This window comes from Lactuca sativa, chromosome 4 (assembly GCF_002870075.4).
Source record: "Lactuca sativa cultivar Salinas chromosome 4, Lsat_Salinas_v11, whole genome shotgun sequence".
Lineage (NCBI taxonomy): Eukaryota > Viridiplantae > Streptophyta > Magnoliopsida > Asterales > Asteraceae > Lactuca > Lactuca sativa.
Window position 1 is genome coordinate 401,726,674 of NC_056626.2, and position 20,017 is coordinate 401,746,690.

General features: G+C 33.9%; 2 protein-coding genes and 1 long non-coding RNA gene across 4 annotated transcripts; 2 read left to right on the forward strand and 1 right to left on the reverse strand.

Moving 5' to 3' along the window:
• The first annotated feature begins 509 nt into the window (after nucleotides 1-509).
• Nucleotides 510-6,202, forward strand: LOC111914054 (aminodeoxychorismate synthase, chloroplastic). Of its 2 annotated transcripts, none has more exons than XM_023909797.2 (14): nucleotides 510-706; nucleotides 1,405-1,779; nucleotides 1,877-2,008; nucleotides 2,359-2,426; nucleotides 2,849-2,913; nucleotides 3,008-3,074; nucleotides 3,156-3,356; nucleotides 3,434-3,560; nucleotides 3,678-3,946; nucleotides 4,067-4,152; nucleotides 4,242-4,350; nucleotides 4,423-4,505; nucleotides 4,582-5,202; nucleotides 5,424-6,202. In XM_023909797.2, exons 2-14 carry the CDS (start codon nucleotides 1,452-1,454, stop codon nucleotides 5,920-5,922), a joined length of 2,655 nt encoding a protein of 884 aa, XP_023765565.1. In that variant the 5' UTR covers nucleotides 510-706; nucleotides 1,405-1,451; the 3' UTR covers nucleotides 5,923-6,202. The 2 variants fall into 2 exon arrangements, with proteins under 2 accessions (XP_023765565.1, XP_023765563.1); XM_023909795.2 differs by having other exon boundaries at nucleotides 1,408-1,779.
• Nucleotides 6,203-8,170: 1,968 nt separating this feature from the next.
• LOC111914055 (RING-H2 finger protein ATL46) lies at nucleotides 8,171-10,028 on the forward strand. Its single transcript, XM_023909798.3, has one exon. The coding sequence runs from the start codon at nucleotides 8,700-8,702 to the stop codon at nucleotides 9,813-9,815; it is 1,116 nt and encodes a 371-aa protein (XP_023765566.1). The 5' UTR covers nucleotides 8,171-8,699; the 3' UTR covers nucleotides 9,816-10,028.
• Nucleotides 10,029-17,697: 7,669 nt separating this feature from the next.
• Nucleotides 17,698-19,347, reverse strand: LOC111914056 (uncharacterized). Its single transcript, XR_002857686.2, has 4 exons — nucleotides 19,000-19,347; nucleotides 18,261-18,311; nucleotides 17,952-18,095; nucleotides 17,698-17,873 (listed from the first exon to the last, which is right to left on the reverse strand). It is a non-coding gene; the product is annotated as an uncharacterized LOC111914056 (long non-coding RNA).
• Nucleotides 19,348-20,017: the final 670 nt, after the last annotated feature.

Sequence of the window (20,017 nt, forward strand, 5' to 3'; positions counted from 1 at the left end):
ATAAAATGCAAATTATCACTCTCTCTTTCCGACACACGAATACATGTATATATTTACAACATACAAGTATAAAGTTGGGCCTATATAGAACAATGATGGGCTAATCAATACATGGGCTAATGTCTGAGAGTAATATACATTAATAGTTGTTTATAAATTTGAAACTACACTATAACAAATAATTTGTTTTTGTTTCTTCTAGCTATTATTCTAATTATACATGTTTTAAAATTATTATGGTTTTCAAAAACCAAATTATAAAAATCCATCAAATCAAATTGTATTTAGTCGTATTAGATTGGATTCAAATTTAATTTTAACTATTCAAATTTATATTTTGGAAACTAAAGTCAATTTAAATTCATTTAATTGGATGGGAAGGAACTTAAATGGAGTATTATAATGAATACTCAGATAATCTAAATCCATCTTATAAATTTTCTATTTTTTTGTATTGAAAAAGTTAGAAAAGGAAGTCCATAAATGATATACCACCGAGAATTTAAAAAGAAAAAACGAAGAAATTAGAAACTCCCAAGCAATCAGCGTTCGAACCTACACCCAGCGATTTCCTTCCTTAGATTTTGGATATCTTCTACGTGGAGGCGGCTAGTTTTTACTGCGATTTCTGTTCCTGTATCAAAACGACCACACACAGGAACAGAGTCGGCTTCTCTCTCGCTTTCCACCAAATCTTTCGTCTCAGGTTCGCCAACCGCCATTGATTTTTGTTTTTCGTTTTGAAACTTGTATTTGTTTGATGCAATTTCTCTTTTGCTTCCGAATTTAAAGATTTATCTTTCTAAGATCTGCTAAATTTCCGAGATCTCTGCGTTACATCTATGCATGGTGTCTGTGTCTCTCTGTGTATGGTATGATTGGAAATAAGCAAATGGTCATTAGGTGTTTGAAGGTTTGAGTGTTCATTTTTCTAGTTTAGCCTTTGATGAGTTAAACAGAACGGATTTGATGGATGGTGTAATAGTTAAAATCAGAGCAATGAAGATTTGCTTTTTCGATCGTTGTTATTTAGAATCTAGATATCTTAAGAGTTGTTTCTTAATGCACATGTTGCTTCCATCTTGCTAAAAATGATGATTTTAATCATGTATTCGAATTTATTTTTCTTTTACTACACAACAAGATAGATGTTATTCATATTTATGAGCTACTATTTTGAACTAGTGAATGATTCCCCAGAACTTCATAGTCATATTAATATCATATCAAGAATAAGTTTTGCAATGCCCAAATGTTGTCTTAATAATGCTCAATTGTTGACTTATTAATGCCCAAATGTAGACTTATTTTCTTCCTATACAAATGAATTCTAAGTAAACATCACCCAAGTCACACAAATTCTAACTTCTTTCTTGATTTACATTGTAAACACATTGTTTATAGCAGAGGGAGAGGCTGTGTGGAACCAAATATTGTTTATTACGTTCAAAATGAACTTCAATTTCAATCCACACTCGAATTATTCAGAGATCACATCCAATTATCCAGAAAGTTCACAAAGCATAAACATCAATAAACCACAGTTCATATCTTCAATCAAGGCTACTGACATCACCAAAAGAGACAGCATCCAAGTGTCTAGTCATGATGCTAGAAAAGTAGTGCTTTCAAGTCAAATGGAAGGATTAGGAACACGTTTTATTGAAAAGTCATTGTCAAAGCCAAAACAGAAGTTGGAATTTATCAGGACATTGCTGATTGACAACTATGACAGCTACACATACAATATATACCAAGAGTTATCTGTTGTTAATGGATGTAAGCTTCATCTGTTTTTAATTTTTTTTATAATCATTGAAAAATTTCACAAAAGGGTGAAAGTTTTACATGTGATAAGTTTTCATATTTTGTTTAGTGCCTCCTGTTGTGGTGAGAAATGATGAATGGACATGGGAGGAGGCTTGCTATTACATTTATGAAGAGAGAGCTTTTGATAATATTGTCATATCACCAGGTCCAGGATCACCAGCATGCCCAGCTGATATAGGTAAGTGCAAGAAATAGCAATCTACTTTTCAAATTAAAACCTATTTTTTACTGATGTAATTAAAAAATTGGAAGTACAATGCTATAAATGGGAAGATTTTTTAAAGTAGAATGCCTTAACATGTTGTACTTGAAAGAGCTAATAGTAGATGAATTATCCTCAAGGTTTACATTTTATTGTTGGAATTATGTGCTTTCATCATATTTATGAATTAGGAAAAAGTGTTGTGCTTCTGATTTCTGAATTTAAATCCAAAATATTTGCCACCAACGTTAAGTAAGATTCATTAGAATTACAATAGAGCCTTCTAGAATTGGAAACAATTGACTTTGACTTTTTGGGAATTACAGGAATTTGTTTTAAGTTGCTGCTAGAGTGTGGAGACATTCCAATCTTAGGTGTTTGTCTTGGACACCAGGTATTGTTTCAAACTTGGTTTTACTGTTCTTCATGTCTTATGATCAATCTTTCATGTAATTTATCAGTTAATAAATATGCTTATGTCATTATGTTGAATGTTGATTCTTAAATATAATTCACATTTAGTAAAAACTTGAATTAATTCATGAGTTTTTACCTTGACATTTTTGTCATTCACTAGAAATAACCGAGCTTGGAAAATGAAAAACATAAGTGTATTTCAATTGGTGTAAGATTTTAGAAGAAATGGAATCTGTCATATGAGGGAATTAAAATTTGAGGAAATTTTAATCTGTCACATTTTAGGACTTAGGAGGATCTCACATCTAATTCAGACCTATATGACCTTTTTCATTCTTGTAACTTTTATTTTATATTTAATTATTTTTAATAATACTAAAAACTTCAATGCTTCCATAGGCTTTAGGCTATGTGCATGGTGCTAATGTTGTGCATGCCTTTGAACCTGTTCATGGACGTTTAAGGTATTAAAACTCTACTCTAACAACATGGCTATAATTATACTATACATACATACATATACATATACATATTATTAACTCCACTTGTCTTGTGTAGTGAAATACAGCATAATGGCTGCAAACTATTCCATGATATTCCTTCTGGGAAAAATTCTGGTTTTAAGGTGAGTTTAATATTAAATAAACTAAAATAGAAACAATAACTAAAATAATAAGGTTGAAACAATGTGTTTTTATATGTATAGGTTGTTCGATATCATTCCCTAGTGATAGATCCAAAGTCACTTCCAAAGGAACTTATACCTTTAGCATGGACTTGTTCAACTGATACAATATCTTCTCTGGTTGACCAAAAGTTTGACCAATCAAATTATGTTGAAACTACACCTGATAATAAAGTTCTCATGGGTATCATGCACTCCACAAGGCCTCATTATGGTTTACAGGTCCACCTTCATCTTTATCTTTATTTTTCACAACCAGTCCTTGCATTTATGAGGTAATTCAAATCTCCCCCTTGCAGTTTCATCCCGAGAGCATTGCCACCTGTCATGGGAGTCGGATATTTAAAAATTTCAGAGAAATTACAGAAGACTTTTGGGGATGGAAGGACTCTTGTTCTGTTAATGACAGGAAGTTAAAGTATAATGGTAAACTACTATAACATAATAAACCATTTATTTATTTATTTAATATTATTATTATTATTTTTTTTTATCATAATAATTAAGTTGCTTCATGGCTTTTGAGCAGTAAACTTTACTTAGCGTGCATGCAGGTGGGAAATGGAAGTTGGGAGTTTAAAGACAATCCCAGAAGAAGTTATCTGTCTTTTCTTGATACAAACCCTTTTGATATATACGAGAGGGCAAATTCGTCAAATTTGAGAAATGATGTCAAGTTTTTGAAGTTAGAATGGAGGAAAATTGAGAATTTGTGTTCGCAAATCGGTGGTGCAAAAAACATATTTCTTGAATTGTTTGGAGATGAAAAGGCTGAAAATACCTTTTGGCTTGATAGCTCCTCTACAGAAAAGGTCTTATCTCTTACTTTATAAACTATAAAATTAATTCCTTGCAATTTTTGATTTTTACTCTGTGCAAAAGACATAAATGCCCTTATCATCCTCGTCATTGAATATATGCATGTTATACAGAGAAGAGCAAGATTTTCGTTTATGGGTGGAAAAGGTGGCTCTCTTTGGAAACAGATAACATTCAGATTATCGGATTTGGACCCAAGGTTTGAATAAACATCACTTTGATTTTTCAAAAATAGAAGAAATAAAATACATTTTTATTTCTTGCATTTAACCCTGTTATCTTCTTCAGTGAGATTACATCTACAAGTGGAGGTGGAGGTAATATTACAATTGAAAATGCTCAAGGATTATCCACCACAACATTTTTGGAAGAAGGTTGCTTCCATTTCATGAATAAGGTAACATTTATTCGGTTCTTAATAATATTTTTTTATTTTTGCTGACATGTCAACTTTTTTTTTTTTTAATAGGAACTTCAATCTATTCATTATGATGAAAAAGATTTCCAAGGATTACCATTTGAATTTTACGGTGGATACGTAGGCTATCTCGGGTATATAACTTTTTGTAATTCATACTTTATTTCAATTTTTAATAATATAAAAATCTTTTTATTTATTTATTTACAGATATGGCCTTAAAGTAGAATGTGGTGCACCATATAACCAACACAAGGCAAAAACACCAGATGCGTGTTTCTTCTTTGTAGACAATCTTATAGCAATAGATCATTCCAATGATGATATCTACGTTCTAAATTTACACGATCAAACCACAAAAACAAAAACAAAAACAACATGGGTCAATGATGTTTATCAAAAGCTTATAACCTTAAAACCATCTTCTACCACTCTTCCCAAAGTCCAATACCTTAATAACAACAAAAAAACCGAAAGTACGTTTCTTTCAGATAAAAGTGAAGAACAGTATATAAAAGATGTGGAAAAGTGTCAGGAGTTTATAAAAGATGGTGAAAGCTATGAGCTGTGTTTAACAACTCAAATGAGAAAGAAGTTAGGAGATTCGAATCGTTTAGGGATTTACTTACATCTTAGAGAGAAGAATCCTGCTCCTTATGCTGCATGGCTTAATTTTTCAAAGGAAGATTTAACTATTTGTTGTTCTTCCCCTGAGAGATTCTTGAGGTTAGATAGAGATGGTGTTCTTGAAGCTAAACCTATCAAGGGTACTATAGCGCGTGGGTCCACACCTCACGAAGATTACATGCTTAAATCACAACTACAACACAGGTCGGTCTTTTGCTTTTTATATTTGAGGAATGGAATGGAATGTGTATCATTCCATTCCATTCCTGACCTGTGTTGTAGTTGTGATTTCATACATGAAATCACAACTACAACACAACTCCTTTTTTTCTTTTATGTCTAAGGAATGGAATGGGATGTGAGTCATTCCATTCCATTCCGTCCACCCGAACTGAATGAATTTTAATTCAAAATTCATTCAACAGTGAAAAAGACCAAGCGGAAAATTTAATGATAGTCGATTTGCTAAGAAACGACTTGGGTCGCGTATGCGACCCAGGTTCGGTCCACGTCCCGCGGCTCATGGACGTGGAATCATACGCGACCGTGCACACCATGGTGAGTACGGTGCAAGGCAAGAAACGGTCAAACCTAACTGCAATCGATTGCGTTCGAGCCGCATTCCCTGGTGGCTCGATGACCGGTGCACCCAAATTAAGGTCAATGGAACTTCTAGACTCTTTGGAAAGTTGCTCGAGAGGCATATACTCGGGGTGTATTGGCTTCTTTTCATATAACCAAACTTTTGATCTCAATATTGTCATACGGACCGTGGTTGTTCACCAAGGTGAAGCTTCGGTTGGTGCTGGTGGGGCCATTGTGTCTCTTTCAAGTCCCCAAGAAGAGTATAAAGAAATGGTTTTGAAATCAAGAGCTCCGGTTAACTCCGTACTCGAATATGAACAAAAATCAGTGGAACAGTAGGGACATTGTGATTTATCTGATTTACTTCCCAATGTTGGCTGTGAGACCGGTTGGTGGGGCACCCAGTATGGTCAACACATATTTTTTTTTTACTCGAGAACCAACAAAATTACTTGGATGTTGAAAATTATGATTATAGTGAAATTTGTTTTTTTGTGGTAGGTTATATTTCGTATTGTGAGTGAAGGTATCTATCACATGTATGCTGATGTTGTTGTATAATTTGTGGCTCTTGTTTTGGCAACCTCAATGGATCATTTTCTTTATGATTTGATAGCCACTCAAAGTCCAATTTCATTATTGTTTGAACAGTTTGTGTTTGGCCAAATTGGGTCTTTGAATGTGTGGTTGTGACCAAGATCTAGTATTACTATTAACATGATGTTTGTGTAGATTTCTATTTTTGCAAGTAGGCTGGATCTTTGTGGTGTCATGTTCTAAGACTAACCTTTTTTAATTTTTATAGGTGTTTGAGATTGAGTTTGGAAAACAAAAAACGTTTTTTTTGGTAAAGTGTTTATTAGTGTATATGGTAGCAAAAGAGTTTTAAAAATAAAATGTTTGGATTAGTTATACGGTGAAAAAACACAATTTTTTTAGAATGTTTGGCAAAAGAAATTTATATATCTAAAATGACAAAAAAAAAGACATTTACATATTTTGGCATACTTGATCTTTTGACATATAACAATTTGTCTTTATTCATTTATAGATGTCTAAATCAATATACTTATAAAGTAGATTGTTTCTTCTAATTTTGCAATAAGACAGAAAAAAAATATAAGGTTTTCACTGAGTTGATAAAACTTGATAATATATGTTAGTCATTTTTAAAACTTGATAATATATGTTAGTCATTTTTAAAGGCTTTTCATCTCATTTTAGTGATGATCATTTACATAACTAATTTTTCAACAATGTGTTTAATGTTTAAAAAAATATCTAGACTTTTCTATTCTCTTATCCTAAGCCCAAAACATGTTCATGTTCGGAACACAAATCATATATAATAGATAGCAGATAGCAGGGAGCGCGATTCAACTTAAACATGATGTGCAAGGGTTGGGGAATGACGACGATGTCAAGTCAGGCTAGACAATGGTGCCCAGATGCACCATCACAGAGCCACTGTACCTACAATCATGACTTCCACCATACCTATCACCTATGTTTCTACCGCCACCTTCATGCTAATCACCTTTGTATCGGTCACCATGATATCCACCAACTCCTTCATGGAGACACCCACCACTACCACTCTATAGCATTTGGCATATCATCCGGTGTTAAGGCACACTGACCAATGACCATTTATCTCATCAATAGAGTCTCTCAATGATTGTTACGAAACCAAATCCCCAAGATTTGCTGGTACACGATTTGCATTAATCAAGAAAGGAGAGGTAATCATCGGATGTGGAGAAGGGGAGGGATGGAAAGAGAGGAGTTTACATGTGAAGGTAGTTGGTTAGGTTCTAAATTATAATATAATAAAATGATTAGAATAGAAATATGATAAAATGATAAATAATAAATTAAATAAAAGAGGGAGGGGTTGGTAAATAGACATTTCATAAGCATTTAACCCTTATATTAACAAAGTCATCCAAAAGGACTAACAAGGACTAACCATGTTTAATTTGAAAAAGGGAGACATGCATTACAACGTTATCATGACATTGCTATTTTTTGGAAACCAAAGATGCTACTCATGAAAATTTGTCGTTGTTTTATTTAATATTAAAGAAAAAATATATAAGTTATTAATTTAAACCGTGAGGATAGAAATGACAAAAAAAAAAAAGACCTACACAAGTCTCAACTATAACTTATTAAATAAACAAATGAGTTATTAACAAATAGAAATATATTTTTGAATAATCCAAATCTCTAATGTTATAAATTATTCAGATTTTTGAATAATCCAAATCTCTAATGTTATAAATTATCATCTAAATCCACACTAAAAATCAAAATGATTAAATCTTTAAATGGAAATTTTGGATTTTATGATTGTATCACTAGTTTTGTACTCATAACTTTGTTGTTGATTTGATGCTACAACTTCATGGTTAGAACTGTACATCGTTTGACTCCATCCATGGGTTAAACTTTAGACAAAAGAGTCCACATCATGAGCCACTTTTTGTAGTTTTTCATCTACCGATTCTCTCACGCGCTCCACATCGCGTGTCATCTTCCCACTTAAAATCTCTTGATTTCTTCTTTGAATACTCACTTCGGTAACTAGCAAACAGCAATTCATTCATTCATTCACTCACCCATCTCTTTCACTTCCCCTTTCCCAATCATTATTTCATTTTTTTTTATTTTTTTTAAAATTTATACTCCATTTTCCCTAGTTTCCTTCTATAGCATCAAATAGGGTTTTCTGATTTTCAGCATATATTAATCCTCCTTCCTTTCTCTTGAAGCCCTCTTTTTAGGGTTTCATCTTCAGCCACTGAACAAGAAGGTGGGCTTGTTCAAGGTTCAAGGTAGGTGAGAATCGAAAAAAAAAAAGTGGAAATTTAATCTGATTTTGTCACTATCTACCTGCTATTATTGAACAAGGATCGGTGGTTCGTGTTGTGAAATCGTCTTTTAGCTTAATCCAGCATGACCCACTACTAATTATCTTCTGAAACTGTTGAATCTGAAGCCAAAATTTTCGACGTTTTGGATTTTAGCTTCTGGGTATGAATCTTTCATCGTAAAAAATATGATTTGGGGTTTTGTTTTCCGTGAAGAAAAACTGTAGAGATCTCTTCACTTCAATGGTGGCAAATGTTAAACTTTCTTCGATGAGATATCAAATCTATAAAGAAGATGGGTTTATCGGATATCAACAATCGATGCCTTCTCCACCTTCATCTTCATCGTCGTTTTCACCTCCATTTACTGTAACTTTCCATAAAACATCATCCCCTTCATCCTCTCCAAAAATCAGCCCAGCTGTTCTATTCATTATCGTGATTTTGGCCGTTTTGTTCTTCATCTCCGGTTTGCTTCACTTACTCGTTAGATTCTTAACAAAACACAACTCTCAATCGCACTCAAATCAATCAAATCGATTCCCAGATGGGTCTCCATCCGACACACTTCAACGACAACTCCAACAGCTTTTCCATTTACATGATTCCGGTTTAGATCAAACATTCATCGACGCTCTTCCTGTTTTTATGTACAAAGAAGTAGTCGGAGCTCACGAGCCCTTCGATTGCGCTGTTTGTTTATGCGAGTTTTCTGAAAACGATAAATTGCGGTTACTCCCAACGTGTAGCCATGCTTTTCATATCAGTTGTATAGATACATGGCTTCTATCGAATTCGACATGTCCCCTTTGCAGAAACACTCTTTTCGATCCTGAATTCTCCATGGATAATCCAATTTTCGATTTCGATGATCCCCGGGAAGCAGATGAGATTAGGGTTTCATCAAAAACAATTGATCCCGAACAAACGCCGATTGAAAAGGGGGTTTTTTCTGTCAGACTTGGAAAGTTCAGAAAATTGACTGAAAGTGAAGGCGAAACAGGAGGTGAGACTAGTAGTAGTAATTTAGATGCTCGAAGATGTTATTCAATGGGTTCTTATGAGTATGTTGTGAGGGACACGAATCTTAGGGTTCCATTGAATCATCATCAAAAAGATCTCCCGAATTTGAAATTTGTGAAAGGGGTAGAAGAACGAATCGCGGATCATAGAATGGATGAAGATATTGAGGGGAAAAAGATTAATATTGGAGCAAAAACGGATAGTTTTTCGGTTTCAAAGATTTGGTTATGGTCTAAGAAAAGAAAATTTGCGACTTCTTCAGAGAATCATCATATGCATAATTTGTCTGCAGTTGATATGGAATTACCACGAATTGGGAGAATTCAAGGTACATGAAAAAAAAAAAAACAAAAATGTGTTGTTTTTCATCTTTTTATGTCTACTTTTTCTTGAATGATTAGTAGTTAATTAGTCATGTGTTCTTGCTACAATTGGTGATGATATCTTATATTATGATGCAAAGATTTATAATGATGCTTGATATGTATTTCATATTTGGGTGCATTATTTGCAAATTGGATGTAAAAAGAAAACGTATTTTGAGTGGGATTTTTTTTGCAATGTATTTTTTAAAACGAAGTTCTTGTTTAATAGTTGTTGATTGAGTTAGATCTGATTGAATCAATGTCTGCGTGAGAGACATTGAATGACACTCAGCCTCCTATCATCAAAACCCAATAAGAGGAATATCAAAAGATTCTAATTATGGTATCAAATAAGTCTGAAGTTGACCGAGTCAGATCGATTAAATCAAATAAGAGATATGATTACTTGAATACTTCGTGATTTTATTTTTAGATGATGAGAATTTGATATTATTGTAACAACACATGTAGAAGATAATGTTTTGGTATATGTTTGTTGTATAAGTTGCAACAATTACTTTTGATATTGATGAGTGTTAAATTCTGATTATTTAAACTTTAAAGATAAAAAGTTACATTGTTATTATTATATATTTAGAAGAATGTATTTTATGCTCAATCAAATTTCTTATAAGTTATCTTACCTTACACTTTGACAATCAGTTTTGTTCCATATGACATAAATTTAACCATAATATGTTTTTACTATTTGTCCAAACATTACATTATGATTATTTTGATTTTAAGTTGTAGTAATCAATAAATCAAATTTAGAACGCATAATTCTGTTTGTGAAAACTGGTAAATTAGATTATCATACATTAAACTACTCTTTTATGTTTTTGTTATATAAAAAGAAATATACATAGCTGAATTATAATTAATACTTTTATATAATTAAAAAAAAAGATAACAGCTTTCTTGTTAATGATTTAAGATGCTTGTCTTTTACTAAATGAGATCATCATACTTGTTGGAATCCTTTGATCGCATAATTTAAGGGCAAAAAGGTCAAAAACTTGCTTTTGCTTTTGCAAAACCCATCTTTTACTTTCATCATGGCTTATTGGCTTTGGTGCCTTGGTGGTTTTACCAACTTCTATTCCCTCCTTTTATTTTCCCGCGAAAACATATGAATAGTAAAGGTGCATTTTAAGAAATTATGGCTTGTAACAAATAGCAAAGTATTTTATCTTCTTTTTTTTTTTTTTTTACCGATATGAAGAATACACTTTAATTATTAGTTATAATACTAATGTGTTTATAATTGGGATGTTAACTAAACTAACCATTAGTACATTTGTTAACAAAATAAATAAGTTTACGAGGTTTTGGAAAAATTATCATTTTGTTTGCAATTGGTCATCTCAGACTAACTTTATTTCATATTAAATTTTTTTAATGAAAAAATACATTGTAGAGAATTCAAAATTACAAACAGTAGAAAAAAAATATATTTTAGAATTTCAAGAACAAGTCTGAAATCCAATAAACAGTTTTGGAATTTCGAGAAAATCTTTTTTTTTTTTTTACTCAAATCTAACAAAAAAAGCAAGTCTATTGAGTAATAGATACGATAAAAAGAGTAAAAATTGTAACATTTTATTGAAAAACGATGACATTAGACATTTCAAAATAATTATTTTTGACATGAATAGAGAGAACTTTTTAAAATTTTTTTTGTGCAAATAAAAAGCACACATTATATATTTATATGAGTCCGAAATTACTTATTCCAAATAGAATGGTCATAATCACAAAACATAAAAACTTGATTATGTTTGTTACCAACCTAATTCCCAATTGTTAGTTAATTTAATGTTAATTTATAGTTTTTTACTAGCTCGGGTAATTAACCCGATATTACCTATAAAGAAGAGTTGAAGATCTCATCAATACCTATTCGTCGAATTAAAGACAGTCGAGAACGGATATCATATGAGAGAGTTATGATTTTTATACAGACTTTAACAGTTTAAGCCTAGCCAAATATAATTTTAAAAATAAAGTGAGAATTAGCCGACGGAGTCTAAATGAAAGTTGTAGATATTGTCGATAGTTTTGCGTGGATATAATGAACATTGAAAACGGAGCTCGTATGAATAAAATATGAATTTTTGAAAATCTGCTAAATTGCACACGCAGGTGCGCGCGCAGACAAGGCGTACGGCGGCCTCTGACACACCACCTAGAACCTGCCACATATCACCTTCTGCATGGAGCCACGTTACCATAGTCGACCAAGTGCGCGACGCGCACCGACCATACATGCTACGCGCCCTCGAAATTCCCCTATATATGTGCGATTTTCAGCTCATTCTTCATACCATTTCCACTAAAATCCTCTGGAAACTCTTTCTACCCCTAATACCTGTACTCCCTAGTTCCTGACTACTTTAGCGGGGCCTTGGAGCGATTGAGAGATAAAGTTTTCGGTTTCAAATTTTTGTCTGTGATCTTCTTGGTTTTCGCTAGAAACTCTCTTAAAGTTAAGCTACGTTTTATGTGTAACTTATATTTATATTCATATTCGTTTTATGGATATATAAATAAGATTTATCAGTAACTTCAGTTATAATGTTGATTGATCCGGGAGAGGTGTCTATAAGGGTTATGTTGGCTTGGTTGTTGGATTTCAGAAATGTTATATGCCGAAATGATCCTGTCTCTTAACTATCCGACCTGGATGACCTTATTTGATAGAACACTCGACATTTATTGGGATTAGTGAAAGATCTAACTTTCATTATCAAGTTGACCATAGGAATTAATAAGTTATAGTATTATAGTTTAATACTCATTAGGCGCGTTACCATCTAGATTGGATCGCTAGTAGAATCGCCCTGATAGTTGTCAATCGTCTATGTAAAATATCCATGTGAGTTTTCTCACTATATTATGTGCTCCAATATGTTTCATTTGTATGTTAGGATATAGTTGCCTTGTAGTATGCAATTATGTTAGTTTTGTTAGGTGTGTAGTATTGGATTATTGCATGTTGTATTGTTTATACGTGTTGATATATTATGTGGAAAGTTGAGGGCGACCCAGCCTCAGGCTAAAGGCAAATATTGTAACGACCCAAAAATCACGACTAAAAATTTCTTTTAAAACATTATTAAAACCATATTTATAAAAACCGTATCATAAGTCATAACATAGTTTCCGAGTATCAATTTAAAACATAATCTTATTATCAGAGTAAAACATTCCCAGGCTAACTGACTATGGTGTGTGCACTGCAACCTCTCTGAGCTCCTCTTTTGAAAATTGAGTAACTGAAACCAAAAACTGAAAACCGTAAGCACGAAGCTTAATGAGCCCCCCCCCCCCCCCCCGAACTACCACATACCATGCAAACATATAAAGCACATACTGGGCCTTGCCCACTGCATCGGACCGAGGTCCGGACTAACTGGGGCCTTGCCCCCTGCATCGGACCGAAGTTTGGAACTGGCTGGGACCTTGTCCCCTGCATCGGACCGAAGTCCGGACTAACTGGGGCCTTGCCCCCTCCATCGGACCGAAGTCCGGAAACTGACTGGGACCTTGTCCCCTGCATCGGACCGAAGTCTGGAACTAACTGAACATAGCATAACATAACATATCAACTAGCATGAACACATAAACTGCATACTGCATCGGGCCGTAGCCCGGAACACATAACACATAAATCTTGTCTGAGCCACGAAAGCATCAAACATACTAACTATTGCATCGAACCGAAGTCCGGAAACTACTGCTAGCTAAACGGGCCGTCATTGTGGCCTTAGACCTGTTCCTACTGGAAGGAAACTCACTTGAACTGCTGAGCTCTGTTGATAACCCTCTGGCTGCTAACCGACAACCCTCTGAGCCGCTGCTCCTCTAGCTCTCCGAGCTACCAATATCAATATGACACTTAGTCTAACAGTCCTCCAAAAGTCAACTAAGTCAACTCTGGTCAAAGTCAATGTCCTGGTCACAGTCAACCTTCCAGGTTGACCCTACTCGCTGAGTCAGCCTACTGATTCGTCGAGTTCATAAGCTCAGAAACCCCTTTCATTCGCGACTCGACTCGCCGAGTCAGACCATGACTCGCCGAGTCTACTGATTTCCGAGTTCTATCCTGTCCAACTCACTGAGTCTTCACTCAACTCACTGATTCGAGTCTTAACTAGAAGGGTTTAGGGTTCTGGACTATAGGGGCCGCAAATGAGCCCTAGGGAAGAGAATAAGATGCTTAAATAGGGTACCAAGTCCCGAAATTAGGGTTTCCCAACCCAGACCAGACTCGCCGAGTTTACTTGCCGACTCACCGAGTCGGTCACTTACTTTACACCCGGATCCCGCTCCGACTCGCCGAGTTCCTCCCTGGACCCAACGAGTCGACCCTCTTTAATTTATGGTTTTCCTTTCCTTTCTTGACCTTTCTGATTTCGGGTGTCACAAATATACTCGGGTGGACTAGCATTATGCTAAAGGCCAAAGTAGCGGACCTGCTTTATGTTGAAGGAAAAAAGGCGGACCAGCTTCGTGATGAAGGCCAATGGCGGACCAGCTTTATGCTAAAGGTCATTATATGTATACATTGTATATGTTGTAGTATATGATGTTTTGGGAAACTCACTAAGCTTCTTGCTTACCCGATTGTTTACAAATGTTTTTAAAGAGCTTCATTTGTTGTAAAAAGGGCAAGGTTCGGCTGTACACATGCGTATTCGCAACATGTTTCCGCATAATGTAACCATACTCTGATATATTTGAATAAATACAAATGAAAATTTTGAGTTGAAAATCAGGACGTTGCATTTTGACTAAACTAACGAAAAAAGACAATAATAGCGATTAAAACTGCGAAACAGGAAAAATGATTTTTCCGAAGTTTTAGTCGATACTTTGTGTTTTCTGTAAATAAAATTTAATCTGAGACTGTTTTATAAACTTGATAAGATATTATGATTTTACTGGAGATTTCTCTACGATAATCTCAATCATGTCTTTATTTGTTTAATTCTTTTTTTTTTCCTAATATAATCATATGCCATTAAAAAATGAAATTACATTATATGATAAAACTATGCATGCCATGTATCACATAATATATAAATAATGTGTATTGTATTTAAGAAGTTATACGAATCATAAGTTTACTTATTGTGATGTTTTCCGTAAATTTGTTAATATAAATATGTCGAGAATTAATGTGGCCTTGAAGTATGTAAAACTTTGAAGAGGGAAATTTATGAAATAATATAGGTAGAAAAATATATAACTTGTAATTATTAAAAGATAAACTTTGGAAAATGAGTATTGCGGTTCTATAAAAACTGATGTTATAGTTTGAAAAACCTTTTAATGACTTTGATATTTGAAATGCTCTTATGTTGACTTTTAGCTTATTTATTGCGACTCAAAAGTCATTATTTTCTCCATTTTTAGGCAAACTCATCATCTTTTATTATTTTTAGGAAAGTGACATACACTTAACCATTACCATCACCATCAAAACTCATTACATGCAAACCAAAAATTGTTGCCATTCATTTCCATGGTTGGTTTCTTTTGATATAATTTGGTTAGAAATAATAAATGGAATTGAGGATCGTAGTTGTAATTTTATCAGAAACTAGTTAGATATTTACAAAAATATATAAGAAATTAATATATAAACATTTCGTGAAGAACGGTTATTTTTTACAAAACTGTAAATATATTAAAAAAACAACAATGTTTTTGTGGTCCAATAAAAATGGTTTAGTGGAGAAATAATATTTAGGTAACATTTACCCATAGGTAGTAAACAATGTTTGATTGGCTTCTAACTGTACCCAAATATTTAATCAACATGTTTGTTTTCCCTTTTAAAATCTTTGATTAGTCCGAAAATACCTCTTGATTAAATATACGTAGCCTCCACAACTTTTCCCTCTTTCCTCCGTCGAGGCCACCTACGCTTTCCTATGTCACCTTCCTCATGTGCGAACCTAATTGACTGTTTAAAGTCTTGATAAAAATAAGATCTTCAAGCTTTCTTTCTACCGATTGGTTGTTTATGTGTTGTCAAGTTCTTGCCAATATTTGTTATGCTTTGATTTGTTTAAATTCATATGCCCTTTACATTGTTTATTTAAACTTTCTTCTTATTCTTATTGATTGAGGTTCATTTTTGTTGATTAGTTGTGTATGAGTTGTGATCACCGCTAATTGGTTGTTTAGATGAGTTGCAAACCTAGCATCGTATACAATGGGTTAAATTGTTTAAACATATAACAACCCTTAAGTGTTTGTGTTAATAATTTAGATAACACTTTATTTGTATTTTTATGAAAATTTGTATTTTGATTTTAAATGATGTATGTATAATTTAAGATGTGTATGACACTTTGTATTTTTATAATTATTTTATCTAACACAAGAGACAATATAAATGTAATATGATCATTTTTCATCATTCACTATACACAGTCAGAGAAATAATCAAATAACATGGTTTTAATCAGATGTAGAATCAGTCACAAGTTCTAACTCAGTCAATAATCATCAAACAACCCTAAGTCCTATAAGAGTCGTTAAGACCCAACGATGTATTTACCTTTCACATTTCACTTTTCTTATGCCACCTCAAGTTCTCAATGTCACCTCATTTTTCATTACTCTTCAAAACTTAGGAAATTGTCACATTTCACTTCTTTCACTTTATTCGCAATAAAATTAATTTAATTTTAAAAATTAAATGTTAATAAATTATGTAAATAAGATAGAAAATAGTTACTAACACAAAATAAATAAAAATCCAAATATTTTATTACTTCAAAATAGAAAATTACAAAATTAAAAAAAAAAAACAACCAAGATTTAAATAAAAAACCAAACATAAAACAATATAGGGAAAATATTTTTTCGTGATCTCCTCCCTTATCTTCAAAGCAACCTGGAGGGCGTACTCGAAAGATGATCAATACTTGCATAAAAAATGCATATATTCCATTCATTTTTCCCTAGCATGCATTTTTTTTTGGAAATTTTTTTATTTTTCAAATGTCAAATGTTCAACGACATTCAAGTTGTATCGATCAATTGTCTCTGTTATTTTTCTCATTTCCTCTAATTCGTTGCTGAAACCCGATAATGACCCATTCCCTTTCCTTTTTTCTTTGTCCTTACCCATCGACCAACCAATTTCTTTTAACTTGAGCTCGTCATCATCATTCAAATTTAACCCGACATAAGCATTGAAAGAAATTTATCCATTTGATGTCGTTTTTGTTCTTTTTCTTGCTTCTCCTCTAAGTATAACGTTGGCTTCAAAGTCTTTCTAATTTTGACTAAAATATAACACTTTCCAATGGTTATTAAACTTGAATGCGTTTCTGGTTTCCTCATGATACAAATGAAACGCCTCTTGAATAATTTCTTCACCACCTTGACCACTTCTTCTTTAGGTTTTTTGGTTGTTGTACAACCCGTTCATCTTAGAAAAACTCTTCAACATTTCTCGAAACTTTGAATTTAGTTAGTGTTTGTTACGGTATTCATCACAGACACCCATTTCTTAGAAAAATCTTTTAGTAATGTGTAGCCATAAATGATCATTCGATTGTGCATTTCCTAGCTGTGAATCCTTCGAAATGTCAACCTAAGATTGTGTCAACACTAACTTTTCTCTCGGAGTCTACCCTTTATTTGTAACATACCGATGTCAATGTAATTTCAATCTCGACCTTATTTTTGAAAAGAGCTGTATTTTTAGCCATTGGAATTGGAAAAGATTGCATGAATGGCCCTTAGTGGCATTGTGGTAATTTGGGCTTTGGGTTAGTATGTTGGGCATACGAAGCGTACGCTGAGCGTACTAGGTGTAACACCTCAAATTTCAAGACATATTTTTTTCATTTTTATTCTTAAAATATTACTCATAAATTCCAGTCATCACAAAAATTATAAGTTATTATCAAACAATATTAGAGTATCCCAAAATCTTCAAGTCTCCATAAGTCGACGGATGTGTACAATCATGCCTCCTCCTTCCAGGAATCTACAGAAGTACCTGAAACACATTTAACTCAACACGGTAAGCACGAAGCTTAGTGAGTTCCACAAAATACCACACACATAAATAATTAACCTCTCATGGCTATGTCTCGATTTGGACCTTCCGGTCATGTGTCTCAATGAAGACCCTCCGGTCTCACGCCTTAGTATGGACCCTCTAGTCCGGTATCTCATTGAGGACCCTGCGATCTCACAACTCGGTTTGGACCCTTTGGTTCTAACTCAATAGGGCAAAAAATAATATACAACATAAATCACAAAGACCAAATGAATGACATCACATAACTCAGTATAAGCACATAAGACTCTTCGGTCAATAACTCAAATAAGACCCTTCGGTCACACATATTACCACTCAGCTAAGTATAGTAAGAAGACTCACCTCGTAAGTAAGCAAGTATGTCCCGTACTCAACGGTAGGCCTAGACTCCGCCTACATATATCATAATCATTTCTAATTAACAATTTATAATAACAACTCCAAGGATGTTAAACTATTCCTTTACTAACTCTCGGAAAGGGTGAAAGACCATTACCCCTCCATGGTCTTCTAAGTCCATAACTTGACCAAACCCTAAAAGTTAACGGATGTCAACCCTCAAGTCAACAGTCCATGTTGACCCAACTCGTCGAGTGCATCTATGCAACTCGTCAAGTTCCTTTGTTTCTCTGAAATATCAAGAAAATCCAACTCAACTCGCTGAGTTGTCTCACCAACTCGCCGAGTTTGTAACGCGTCCAGACTATCAGGGAAAACCCTAACCAACTCGTCAAGTTCCTTTGGCTCAACCACTCATTCAGACACTTTTAAGCGAGACTAAGGCCCCAAACTCTAGATCTAGCCTTCTAAGGATGAAATACCACGTAAATATGCATGCTTTACGTCCATGCATGGCATCTAGGGCTAAGTTTGCCAACACAAAGCTCAACAAAGGGTTTAAGGCCTGGAAGTTGGCCAAAGCTTGAATCTTTAGGCTTAAGGGACCTAGTATTGTCCAGATTTGAAGTCTCATCTTTAAAACATGCTCAAAATCAATAATGACTCAAGGAAATATTAAAATGGCCAAAACTCTCTAATGGAGAGATCTAGCACTCAAGTGATCAAGATAGTGGCTTTTTACCTCCTAATGGCCGCTAACACTGAAAATGCCGGATCCAACGACTCCTTCTTGTTCCAAGCCTTTTACTCCTCAAGCCCCTTCAAAGAATGCACCAAAATACACACTTTTAGCCTCACTCTCTCTCACAGTGGATGATAGCTTGATTAGGGTTTCTCTCAGGGTGATAAGGTGATGAGGGAGGCGAGGTAAAGGACTTAAGGTCCTTTAAATATGGTGCAAACCCTGAAACTTAGGGTTTTCTCACTCAGCTCCTACTCGTCGAGTTGACTCTAAAACCCGCACGGTTATCTCAATTGCTACTCGATGGGTTGGATAGGAACCATTTATGCAATTTACTCTTGGATCTAACAATAGATTGATTTATGATATATGTTGTTTGCAACTTGCAACTTGCAAGTTACATTAAAATATTATTTGTTTTAATTTGATTTATTACTCAATCTATCGTTTTGTCCAGTTTGTCTATGCCATAAACAAATAAAATGTCGTATATTATGCGCACACAATTTGAATAATTTTCTTAACGTATTTTATAGTGCCAAACATTCCATGTGAAACTCACATTATGTATCATGCAACATATGGCTATGGACCATCAAACTTGCAATAATTTTTTGGGACCAATGTGTCACGGAATAGACGAATACATGACAAAATCATCACTTTTGACTAAAAAACTTTGTTAGACAAAAAATATGTTATGGTCAAAAGATGTATATCCTCTTATCATTTTAATATTATAAACATTCATTTGGTATATTGTTTTATGTCATCAACACTATATGCCACTATGACTTGTTAGAATCCACAACATTCCCCCTTTTACATACTTTGTTTTGAATAATTCTTGTGTTGTGTTTTTAGAATTCTATTCAAACAATGATGGACAGAAGTTTAGGTTGTGAAGCAGTTCTTAATAGAGTCGCTTAGCACATCCCCCACAACAAACCTTTTTTCCTTAGGACCGAGGAGACAATGTCATCTTTGTCACTCTTTTTTGTCCGACATATTATTGCTG